This window comes from Naegleria gruberi (assembly GCF_000004985.1).
Source record: "Naegleria gruberi genomic scaffold NAEGRscaffold_31, whole genome shotgun sequence".
NCBI lineage: Eukaryota > Heterolobosea > Eutetramitea > Acrasida > Naegleriidae > Naegleria > Naegleria gruberi.
The window spans coordinates 299,124-311,890 of NW_003163296.1; the positions used below are offsets into that span (position 1 = coordinate 299,124).

At 33.7% G+C, this 12,767-nt stretch overlaps 4 protein-coding genes across 4 annotated transcripts; 1 reads left to right on the forward strand and 3 right to left on the reverse strand.

Moving 5' to 3' along the window:
• Positions 1–3,809: 3,809 nt before the first annotated feature.
• NAEGRDRAFT_80164 (EF-hand domain-containing protein) lies at positions 3,810–4,904 on the forward strand. Its single transcript, XM_002675847.1, has 3 exons — positions 3,810–4,055; positions 4,426–4,535; positions 4,640–4,904. Exons 1-3 carry the CDS (start codon positions 3,816–3,818, stop codon positions 4,848–4,850), a joined length of 561 nt encoding a protein of 186 aa, XP_002675893.1. The 5' UTR covers positions 3,810–3,815; the 3' UTR covers positions 4,851–4,904.
• A 106-nt stretch (positions 4,905–5,010) lies between these two features.
• Positions 5,011–7,392, reverse strand: NAEGRDRAFT_49987 (uncharacterized protein; the record flags this gene model as incomplete). Its single annotated transcript, XM_002675928.1, has 1 exon — positions 5,011–7,392. The coding sequence occupies one exon, from the start codon at positions 7,390–7,392 to the stop codon at positions 5,011–5,013; it is 2,382 nt and encodes a 793-aa protein (XP_002675974.1).
• Positions 7,393–7,794: 402 nt separating this feature from the next.
• Positions 7,795–8,965, reverse strand: NAEGRDRAFT_80165 (EF-hand domain-containing protein). Its single transcript, XM_002675929.1, has 2 exons — positions 8,686–8,965; positions 7,795–8,528 (listed from the first exon to the last, which is right to left on the reverse strand). Exons 1-2 carry the CDS (start codon positions 8,887–8,889, stop codon positions 7,845–7,847), a joined length of 888 nt encoding a protein of 295 aa, XP_002675975.1. The 5' UTR covers positions 8,890–8,965; the 3' UTR covers positions 7,795–7,844.
• Positions 8,966–10,114: 1,149 nt separating this feature from the next.
• Positions 10,115–12,727, reverse strand: NAEGRDRAFT_68940 (uncharacterized protein; the record flags this gene model as incomplete). Its single annotated transcript, XM_002675930.1, has 1 exon — positions 10,115–12,727. One exon carries the CDS (start codon positions 12,725–12,727, stop codon positions 10,115–10,117), a length of 2,613 nt encoding a protein of 870 aa, XP_002675976.1.
• Between the last annotated feature and the right edge of the window lie 40 nt (positions 12,728–12,767).

The following is a 12,767-nucleotide window of genomic DNA, read 5'->3' on the forward strand; positions in this document are numbered from 1 at the left end:
CTTGTCTGTTTTGAAATGGTAGACTTGTGCCCTTTGTGCCTCCAATGTATAATAGAATAATGTTAATGTGCTGAATTTTTGTTCGAGAATGTCCTTTGAAATGTAACTCACTAATTGAGGTTTGTGGACCCAATAGGCAAGCGTGTGACTAGTGGCATTCACAAATGGTTGTTTGTTTTTCTTAAATCTATCACTGATATTTGCTTCAGTTTCTTGTATGTCGGCTCCTCTTAGAAACTTCAAATCAGATCCCTTAAAATTGTCTAAAAGAAGGAAAATCGCTTTAGTAAAGTCAAGGCTCATTCCTCCCTCAACAAGACCAAGCATTAAAACTTTGCAAAAAGTTAAAGAGTCCCACAAATGATAATTTTCAAAATAAATCCTCTCGGAGTTTTTTTCTATTGTAGATTGCATTGTATTATTTACTTCTTTTGAGGATTGAGTTGTGGTGTTGTTCCTTTCTGTTGCGGTTTGGCTTTCATTGTTTTGAGTTGTGTTGAAGAGAAATATTAAAAAAGCGATGAATGCAATAAACAAAATCAAATAGTCTGTTAAGGTCATTTTTTACATATTCTCCCATAAAAAATTGTTAGAACAAAGCACATCCTCCATATTAAGACAAAATCTAGCACATTTATCATGCAATTTTATTGCAGTCTGTGAGTGAAGTAAATATGATAAATTGCCACTCTCTATACGTTAGAATTCAACGTCGTGGACTCTTGCTCAGTTCCAGAGGATTGTGAAACTTGGAATTATTGCTTCCTGTGTGTCAAAACACCATAATCCAAGTCATAATTGTGGTTGTTAAAAGGGAGGGTGGTATGTGGATCGGAAGTTCAAATACTCTAATGAACAATCATAAACGACAAAATTTCGAAAATAATATCATCATGAAAAAGGTTAAATACTGTACAAGCTCCTTCCTAGTTCGTGTTGGTGTTTTTTAATAATGTATCGGGTGAGATTTCACTTACTGTAGTCGTTGGATTATCTACACACGAGGTATACATTTGAATTTCCAACATTTAAACCCCACCAACTCCAAAACTTGCTTGAAATTCCGCTCACTCTTCCATTAAGATTCAAAATTAAGGAGTAGATTAGTAGCCGATTAAGGTCACCATCTACAGCTCAAATATAAAGCTGATTGGAAACCAGGTAACAATACTCCATATCGAAAAAATGTTCAAATTCAACACCATCTATCTTTTAGTTGTTGTGGTAACTCTTTTCATCGCTTTGATAAACAACAATTCTCATGTCAATGCTCTTCAGTTGCAAACAAGAGCAAATTCCACATGTCAAGTTATGATTAACGGAGCAGAAGTTAATATTGCATCCATCGATAGACCAAAAGGATATTTTATCATTGCAAGATCTGATCATAATATCAAGTTCCTTCTGTAAGTTGTTTCGTTATGTGACATTTGCTTAATGTGTGAAAATGTAGTAATCTTTGTAATGCTTCTCCTAATCCATATTACTGGAATTCACTTTGTAAATTCCCAGCTAAATCTGCTGGATATCAATTCGCTTTTGAATATAATCTTTGTTATTCACTTTCAACTCCAGAAAATCCAAAAGTTTCTTACAATAGTGAAACTACAACAGTTACCATTACTCATCCTCCAAGTGTTATCAACAGAGATGGAGTTTCAAGACAAATGGAAGTTAGCTTAGTGTGTGATAGAAATTCAAGTTTGTGGCCAGAATTGGATTTCGAAGGAGAACAAAACAGATATGGAGTTGTTGTCTATCGTTTCTCTGGAAAGACAAGTTATATTTGTCATTAATGAATCCTTTGCTGATAAAGATCTTTCAATTTGTTAGATTATTGACTTTTCTAATTGTTGGTTTACTTTTCGTATTATCCATGTTGGAAAATTCACCATTAGTGAATTTTATTGATGGTTTGATGATGATCATATAGATATTTACCTTAATGATCGGAAGTGAATTTGCTGGTGATCTTTATCATAAACGCTATTCCAAAATGATGATGAGTTCAGTGATGATGTAGAGGAGTGGAAAGTGAGTAGAGAGCAATCATTTTGTTTCTACATTGCTGTTGTTGATTTTGTAGCAGTTGTTTATTGCTTCCCAAGGAAAAAATTGATCAATTATGGCTTAATTTTTGATTTTGCATGACCAATTTGATTGTAAGAAATATCAAGTGATGTTAATTGTTTCATTTCACTTATGAATTTGGCTCCTTCATTATCAATTTCATTGCTACTAATATTAAGTAATGTTAATTGTTTCATTTCACTTATGAATTTGGCTCCTTCATCACCAATTTGATTGTTAGAAATATCAAGTGATGTTAATTGTTTCATTTCACTTATGAATTTGGCCCCTTCATCATCAATTTCATTGCTACTAATATTAAGTAATGTTAATTGTTTCATTTCACTTATGAATTTGGCTCCCTCAACACCAATTTCATTGCTACTAATATTAAGTAATGTTAATTGTTTCATTTCACTTATGAATTTGGCCCCTTCAACACCAATTTGATTGCTAGAAATTTTAATTGATGTTAATTGTTTCATTTCAGTTATGAATTTGGCTCCTTCAATACCAATTTGATTGTTAGAAATATCAAGTGATGTTAATTGTTTCATTTCAGTTATCGATTTAGCTCCTTCATCACCAATTCGATTGCAACCTATATTAAGTGATGTTAATTGTTTCATTTCACTTATGAATTTGGTGTTTTCTATGTCACCAAGCAACCAACCAGAAAAATTAAGATTAACAATACTATTCACGAATTGACTTTTTCTGAATAGTTCAATTCTTTTCTCTGTAAACTTTTTTTTAAATTCAATTACAAGTTTTGAACGTTCCTTGATCACATTAAAGAATTGTTTTGAAATTAAAGAACAATTATTCAAAATAAACCATGAATCATCAATCATGGAAATTATTTCAAAGCAAACATCATCCGAAAATATTTCAATCTTCATCTCCATATTGTTATGATTGATCACAATTATTAATATTAATATTAGTATTCTTATATATTTGATATAGTTTGTTGTAACTTGTTTGTTCTTTGCTTTTCGACTTGACACCTTCTTGATATTTGCTTTTAAATATTTTTTTTGGTTCTAAACTAGAGAAGGAAATGATTCGTGATAATTTTTCTGGATCGCTGACTTCAAATGATTGGTTAGGTGATACAATATCCAACCATTATCTGTGGATATGAAGTAATATTTCAGATCTTTGTTGAGGACTCAGCATTTTTCCTCAGTGAATCTGTAGTTTCACTCTTGAGAGCCTTATTTATCATTGCTCATGCGAAGAGGAGCTTTGAACAATAGGAGAGGTAGAAATGACAAACCTACAGACAGATGCCATCCTTTCCACGTGACATATATCAACTGGAGATGAAAGCACTTGTGTGTCAAGACACCATAATCTAAATCTTAATTCTGAGCTAACCACCCCTTTCAATTGTTTTGAACACTGAGTAATAATTACTGGAAATAATATATAGCTGAATTGGTCAAAATTTAAAAAAGATTCAACACTGCTTCCCATTGAATTTTCAAAACAATTATATCCAATATAAACATGTCAATCCGTCCTACCAAAGATGGAGATCAAGTTGATATCAATTCACATACTGGTTAGCCGTTCTTGTTCAATTACCAAATTATTTCACATGATTCAAAAAACATCAGTGATTAAAATTTACCTGTAGTTCTGACAGAGGCAAATTAGTCAACAAGAATGTCAAATGTCTACATCATTTCATTCACAAAAAAATATCAACAAAATAGCAACATCAAAAACACATCAAAATGGGTAACGGTATTTCTAGAGACGAAATGAAACAGCTTCAAGAGCAAACTAAAAATCGTTTGACCAAGAAGGACATTCAACGTTATCACAAATTCTGGCATGAGCTCTACCCAAGTGGTGACATGACAAGAGAAGGTTTCAGTAAATTTGCACAAATTGCTCTTCCAAGTGCTCCTCCAGATGCTGATGTTGAATACTTGTTCAGAGCCATGGATGCTAACAAGGATGGTACTATTACTGTAAGTGTGTTATATATTTTGAAATAGTAGTGGTTTTTACGCTAATTGATGATGATGATTTTGATATTATTATTTGTGTGTATGATGTGTTATAATTTCTTGTTATTGTTGATGTAAATTTGATATGATTTGATATATGATCATGGAATATTTCGTTATTATGTTGTTATGAATTGTTTAAAATTATTAATTGGAATGTTAATGATGCAATACGTAATTTTACATAACGATCATCATGATGAACTTCTACACTAATTATTACCATTGCTACCACTTGAATATTTTGCATTGATTGTATATATATGAATATTTATAATCGTTTAATAATAACACATTGATCAAACTCTTCCGAAAACACTCTACAATTCAGTTCAAAGAATTCCTCTTCTTCCAATCTATCACTGCTCCAACAACACAACCTCTTCAATTCCATGAATTAATTGATTTGGCCTTTGATATGTACGATGAAGACAATGATGGGTATGTTTTTACATCTATTTAACTAATTAATCAATACAATATATATTATTAATATTATCATCATCAATTCATCATCATCAAAATACAACAACAATTATATATAGCTTTGTAACTGCCGAAGAAATGAGAGACAGTTTAAGGAACATGTTCAAGGCTAAGGGCATGAATGTAAACTCTTCAGAAATTGAGGGAACCATCAATACTCGTATTGAAAATCTGCTCAAGATTGCCGATAGTAATGGTGATGGAAAACTCACCCGAGATGAAATTGTTAAGGCTTGCCAAAAAGATCCATCTCTCTTGGTCTTGTTCTAATTTTTTTTTAAAAACAAACTTGTAAAATCATGAATAAATTAAATAATTTCTCTTTTTGGATTATTTAATATTTATGGAAATTTGTAAATTCATTGTAAACTCAAAACCATTTGGAATGAAAAATTAAATTTTTATTAATAAATTACGACTATTCCAACAATTATTTAACGAACTTAGTCTTTCTCATATTTCTCACAATATTCGAAATAGGATAAACTCTCTCAACAGTGCAAGTCTTGGTTGTTGCCTTCATTTGAATTGCAAAACTCTTAAAGTTGAATTTTGCATCACACAACAAGTAGAATTCAACTTTACAATAGTCAGTTTCCAATACTTTCATTGGAACTCGTTCCTTCTTTTGACTTTCATAATCAAAGATCAATTCAGATAATTCATAACTATTCTCTGCACTCAATGATTTACCTCTTCCAGTAACGAACGTGGTCAATTGACCTTCTTTTAATTTGATTCCAGCAAAATATTGTTCCTTATTTAGGGTATCGCTACATTCGTCAAAGAAATCAGTGGAGAGATTTAAATTTTGATTAGTTTGGAATTCTTCTCTTGTTTTCACAACGAGATCGGTGGTTACATAGATTGCCTTGAGGGATTTAGTTCCACCATTCGTATCTTGGTATGAGATTCGAATAGTGAGTGGATAAGGCAAACTATCTGGAGGTCTAATCATGGCTCTAGCAGAGGTTGGACATGGATCTTCACTATTAGTTCTAATTAACGAATTGATGTGGTAATAGGACGAAACTTCACCTGGTTTCAAACTTAATGTCAATCCCCAAATATATTTACCATAATAATCGCTCTTCTCAAAGACAACCTCTTCAGAAAATGGAGCAACTCTTCTGGCAACGAGATCAGGTTCCCAATATCCAACTTGAGTATCCTCCATGGCAATCCATTCCTCTTTAGAATTAAGATATTCGACCTTAAACTTTTCAAGGGTGATTGCTTGAGAGGAAGAATTTCCAAATGCTAAATTCTGAATTTTGAATTGAGTACTTCCAACAGATTGCTTAATTTCATAAATGGATGATCTGATGGTTGGATCCAGTGAGGTAAAACTTGGATGAAGATAGAAACCAACTACTGAACTACCTTCATCAGGATAGTTGACAATTAAGGAAGGATCATTGTTAACTTGTTGTAAAGCAGTTTTTCCTTCATCGATTGGTTTGTAATTCTCCTTGATATGGTCTTCATAATACTTGGCAAGTCCATCAAAATCATTTGGTCTGTCACTTTCCAATTGACTTCCCAAGGGAACTAAAGATCCTGATTTGGTTTTTGCTGCAACAAATGGACCATATCCATACATTCTCAAGGTACCAAATAAAATTGGTTTCTTTGATAAAAACTTCCATCCACTAACCTCAATTACACCCTCAGTTGACTCGAGTGAAAATCTATTCAAATGAGGATAAGCTTTCGTTCCTTTAATAATTCCAAATGAAATCCATTTTCCGTGTTCTGTTGCCTTATAAAAGACTTCAATGTTATTACAAAAAGCAACTTGATCAGAATCTGTATAGAGAGCATGAGTAAAATATTCCAAGTATTTGAATTGTTGAGCTTGTTTGTACTCGAAAATCATAACTCCACCAGTTGACAAGGCACCATACTGAGCAGATTCGTCCAATAAACCCTCCAATGTATTATCAGCTCTATTGGCAGTATCTTCAGGAACCATTAAAAGATCGCCATTGACTTTGAAAATATCTGGAACAAGAACATTGACCTCACCTGTTTTTTGAACTATTGTGGTAGTGGAGGTAGAGGAAGAGGTGGTGCTACTACTTGAACTTGGTTTAACTTGTTCCACAATTGGTTTTTCTTGATTGGTGGTTGAGGAATTTTTGTCAACCTTGGAATTTGGTTTGCTAGTGGTCTTGTTTGATTGCTTACTACTTGGTGTAACTGAAGAAGAACCTTGAGACTTAACAGCACCTTTTTTATCCTCAGTTGATTGACTTGGAATTGAGTTGACTTTAGTGTCAGCACCAACCTTTGGTTTTTTTTCCTTAATAGGAGGATTGGCTAAACCACTATTGGCATTAATTGGAACATATGGAGCATAACCAAATAATCTGAGCATTCCAAAGAAGATTCTGCTGTATCTATTCTTGAAAAATCTCCAATATTTGGCCTTGACAGGTTTTTCAAATGGAATTGACATGATGGCAGGTTGTGGAATAATTTCCTTTCCATCAATGGTTCTCAAAAGTGTCCATTCATCAGACTCATTCACCTTGTATTGAATTTCTACATCTTCTAACATGGCCCTCTGCCAACTGTCACCAACATTTCCACCCATAAACTTCATCTCAGTAAAAAGATAGACATCATCATATTCCAATTGAATAAATCTGTTTGAACCCTCACTTGTGCAAGCACCATTCTTACCAATCTTTTTATCAATTAGTCCGGCAATAGTGTTATCTCCCCAATTACCAACACAGGACATTTTGAGATTTGCAATGGGGATCAAGTTGACTTCCCCTGAAACATACTTTGGTTCAGTAGACATTGTTTGTTTTTTTTTGTTGCGTAGTTAGTATACGAAACTGAACTATTTAACGGTCCAAACAAATATCGTGTGGATTCATCCGAACTTGAGTATCTCTTGTAAGTTTCTTCGTGTTCTTGAAACCGTCACTGAGCAATTAATAGAATTGGAGGAGTAACAACAAACAGTTACTAACACTCCTGAACTGGAACAAAAACATGATATTTCCCTTTGTCGTGATAGGGTTTTTCAATTTTGGTTTCATTAGTTTGTAGTAGTATTAATAGTTTCTCGAATCAGGCAAGCGCATTGCATTGTTTTGTAAACATGGTTTTAATTGCAATTCGACATTGAGTGTGTTAAATTATCACGACTTGCAACTCTATTTTTGAAAAAGACAATTTAAGAATTTAAAGTAATTCTAGAATAAACATTTGTTTAATATATTGTACAATTGTTAAATAAATAATAAATTAATAATAACGAGGTTGTTGATAGACAGGTGGTTGAGGAGGTTGATAAACACTTGTAGTTGGTTGACCAAAAGGTTGAGGTGGTGGCATGTTAGAATTATAAGAATTTGGTTGATAAACACTTGTAGTTGGTTGACCATAAGGTTGTGGATTATAAACTTGTGGTTGAGGTTGATAATAACTTGGTTGTTGTGATGGAATTGGTTGATAATAGGAAGGTTGTGGTTGTTGATATGTAATATTTTGTTGATAAGTAACTGTTTGTTGTTGTGGAGGTGGTTGATACATTGGTTGAGAATGGGTTGGAACTTGTTGATAAGTTGTAATAGATTGAGTTGGTTGTTGTTGATATTGGGTTGTTGTGACAGTAACAGTTTGATTTGGTTGGAGTGAGAATGAAGATGGATACATAACTCCACTCATTCCTCTAAATCCACATTGTGACAATCCACCTGACATGACAAACAAGTAGGCATTGATAAATTCATCAAGAGTAATCACTCCATTTCTATCAGTATCCATCATAAAGAACAAGTGCTTGGATTGATGTTTGTGAACACCTAAACATCTCATGGCCAACTTGAAACTTCTCTTATTCAAATAGGTCAATCCCATAGAGTGTTGATAAAAGAGAGTTTGAGCTTGATTTACCCATGTTCCTCTATTAGAATGATAACTTGATGACTATTCATATTATTATCATCATTAATAATACAAACACATAACAGTATTATTATCATCAGAATTAAATTTTTGATCACAATAAATCACAAATATTCACATCATCATCCACCAGATCAGCAAAATATTTAAAATTAACTGAGAAGAATAAAAAACATACCACTACAAAATTATTAGGTAACCATCTTGGTCTACAACCATGCCAGAAAGTACATGTTGGAGTAGTAGAGACGGTCACAGTTGGACGTGATGGAGTAGTCAAAACAGCAGCGGTAGCCAATCCCAAGCCTAAACCTAACAATCCAGCTCCAACGGCTCCTCCAATTCCATGATGATGGTGATGATGATGACGACGACCGACCATATTGTTGTTGTTTGTTCTAAGAGTTTGATATTTGACTTTTACTACAAAAGAAAAGAATGGGAAAATTCGAGTGTTGCCTTTTTTTTTGTTTTATTTTTAAAAACTGGAAAATGGAGAGCGGAGTTTTGAAGAATTATTAAGGTTACTGTGTCAAGGTGAAAGCGGGTTACAGTCATGTTAATTGGAAAGTTATTGGATTGGGAACACGAAAAAATTTGATTTTGTAATCATGTTAATAGTTTACAAAAATACCATGAATTGCAAAGAAGCTTCCAATAATCATTGTTGAACACAATGAAATGTGTATCTGCTCAATAATAAGGAAAAGTCGCAAAAAGTTAATAATTAATTTCGGTTTTAATTTGAATGATTTCAAAGACTGCAAAATACACATCTTCAAAAATCCAAACACAAAAGCACAAAAACTAGTCAACAAATTGCAAAACTCATTCCAATAGTGGATTTGATTTCCCTCCTAACATTTTATACAATCATCATCATCATTGTTATCCAAATCAATGAATTTTTGATTGTCTCTCAGCTTTTTTGATTCAATGAAAGAACAAAAGAAGAATGGATTTAGCAATTTGATATTCACTCTTGAAAATTATCTCTCGGAAAATCATAGCGAAAGACCAAATTGTTACGAATTTACAATGAAGTTGAGTGCTATTTTTAACTTGGCATTGGGCCATAAAAAGAACTGTTGGTCTTTTATTCATTTATGAAATTGAAAAAAAATAACAATCAAATAATACTAAGAGAACCACACAAGATGAATACAAAGCACGTTCATTGCCAAATTTCTTCAAACAGACAAAACATGTCAATGCCATTATCTAGGAAAAGCATTACAAAGAATACAATGGTTGACAATAGAAAGAGTGTGAATTTAAAGAAGAACAAGTCCGCCAATGTTTCTTCTTCATCACCAAATAAGAAGGCTTCTGAAATTTCTTCTACAAATCAAATTACTAGTAACAAGCAAGAGGAACAACAATTAGATCCATTGTTTCAATTAACCTTGCTTTTAACCTTGATTGGCAGTTCTTCATCATCACAGTAATTGTTTTTCGAATATATGGTCGTGTTATTTCAACAAGAAACATGATACTAATTGAACCAACCCTAATTTAAAGATTTATCAGGATCAAGAATGATATGAAATCTGTCCAATAAACAAGACAAAAATCACAACCTACTCGTCGACATTCAGTTTAAAAATTTAAATTCTTTCTTCTTCTGTTCTATCCTCAATACCTGAATAGTCAACCGAATCAACAACTTCCTGCTCTTGGTGACCTTCCTGTTGTTCTTCATAGGTTTCATCCTCTGGATCTTGATTTTCATCGTGTTGTTCTTCAAAATCATTATCAAAATCCTCAAACTCTTCCTCTTCCACTTCTTGGACAACTTGTTGTTGAGGTTGATATTCTTCCTGCTGTTGATCATCATAATAATTATTATTATTATCAGTATTATCCTGTGAAACATGAACCACTGAAAAATCTTCAGTTCTGAGAGTGTCTGATTGAGGAGCCTCAGAGGTGTCAAAATGAGAATTATCAAACTCTTCAAAATCGCCAAAAGATGTCTCAGTCTCTCCTGTTGTCTTGATTTCACTAACACCCAAAGAGGCACTAAGTGGGAGATATGCATCCGTTGCAGTCATTATCTCTATTGGATTCTGGTTGGCTTGAGTTTGGAACATTTGAGATGTATCATGTTGCGGTTCATAGTTTTGATTCTCATTTCCTTCATCATATTGTTTAAGGAAATCTTCTGCTGATTGAGGTTGATTTGGAGCATATCCATTGGATTCTTCTTCTTCTTGTGTTTCTTCAACCTCAATAACTGGCGTTGGATCATGATCGCCATGGAATTGAGAAAATTGATAGCCTTGATCTTCTTCCTCTTCTTGTGTTTCCTCAACCTCAATAACTGGCTTGGTATTGATTTCCTTCTCTTTCTTCTCCTTCTTCTTTTCCTTTTTATCCTTTTTGTCCTTCTTGTCCTTCTTTTTCTTTTTTTCTTCTTCAGATGAAGATGAAGAGGAAGAGTCTGTACTCTCTTCGACCTCTTCAACTTTTCTTGGTGATGGTTTTTTCACACTAGACTCTATTATTGGAGATCTCTTTTGACTACTCTTAACGTCCTTCAAGGCTTGCATGCCGTTTTCCTTCTTGATTTGATTGTAATTATCTCGTAAGAGTGTTATCAACTTGTTTTGATTCTTCCACAATTCCTTTTCTCTGAATGACATTCCTCTTGTATCAACTCTGGTCATTGAAGAAAAGAGTTTGTTTGGATTGTCAACAAACTCTTCCATAATAGCTTGATAACTTCTCTGTAAATTATTGTACCTGTCATTATTTTCCTTAATAGTTTTATACAGTTCTGAGGGTATGGTAATCATTTCCTCTGGTTCTTCCTCTTGTTTTTGGCTCTTTCTTGCCAAAAGTTTAAGTGTATCGGCTAGCTGAGGAATGAGGCCACTCATTGTGGTTCCTTCTCTTTCATCATCCTCTTGTTGCTGATGTAAATTTTCCAAAACATGTCTAGCCAATTCCTCCTCCAACCGAACTGACTTGTCCACTTTTTTTGAAGTTTTCATACTACTCGTTGCACTTGAGGGGGTTACAGTTTTTTTCTTTGATACAGAAGATTTCGTTGATGAGGAAGCAGATTGTGGTTTTCTTACTGTTGATGTTCCATGTAAGACATGATACCAATCCTTGGTTGGTTGTTCAAGGTAAGAGTTTGTATTTCTTCCAAGTGTTACGTTTTTCTTTCTCATACTCAATGAGTCAACTGTCTTTGTACTATTGCTTAGAGAACTGGGTCTGGAAGGGTTTGCTGATGAGGGCCTTTTAATTGGTTGCGTATTTAAAACCTTTCCTGATGAGGTAATTGATTTTTTCTTGACCTTCTTTTTCGTTTGTCTTTCCTCCACGAAACGTTGAGGCTCCCCTTTCAACTGTCTTGAAATATCAGCCAGTTGATTTGCCATCGTATTGATTTGATTCTCTATTTGTCCTCTCATCATGATTGTTTGAGCCTGAGTATCCTTGTAGTGTTGTACAAGAGTAGACAGTGCTCCCATCTCTCCGTTTGCCATTGTACCTAGCATTGGATTGTATGTATTTTGTACAGGTTGATTTTGGAATGTGTTATCAGTTACAGTAAACAGAGGATTTCTTGTGACAGCTCCTGTTTGCATTCTCAATGACTTGTCCATGGTACCAGAGTGTGGACCTCCATCAGTCATTGGTCTCTGTAATGAGAAACTCTTGGAAAAGTTTTGAGTCAAGTATTCATTAAAATTATCTATTGGACCTGCCTTAACAAGTGACCTCAATCTCACATCCATATCAATCACTCCAACATCGTATCCTCTATCATTTTTAATTGTAAATGTTCCACTAATGGTACGTTTCTGTGGTATTCTTTCACCTTTTGGAGCATCAATTTCATCCGAAACTTTCAATTCATTGAGAGGTATACTAACACTTCCTATAAGAACTGGTTTCCAATTACCACGACCCATATTAGGATCAGCCATACTTCCTCCGTATGTCATGTCAGTAGGTGAGGCTGTCAAAATGAATAAAAACACATAGAGGGGTAATGTTTGGATATATTGTCCCAATTCCATTCTTTCCATTGAAAATACTACACTTTTTCCTGTTCTAAATAACATATTATGTGATGAGACTTTTTCCTGATTCTTCATCATACCAGTTCCATAAAAACTTGTTTGCTTAAATCCTTCTTTAAACATTCTATTTTCTTGGGTGTCATCTCTTCCATAGGGACCCTCAGGTTTTTGAATGTACATTAGAGGAAACTCCCACAATCTGAATCCTATACAACTGTCA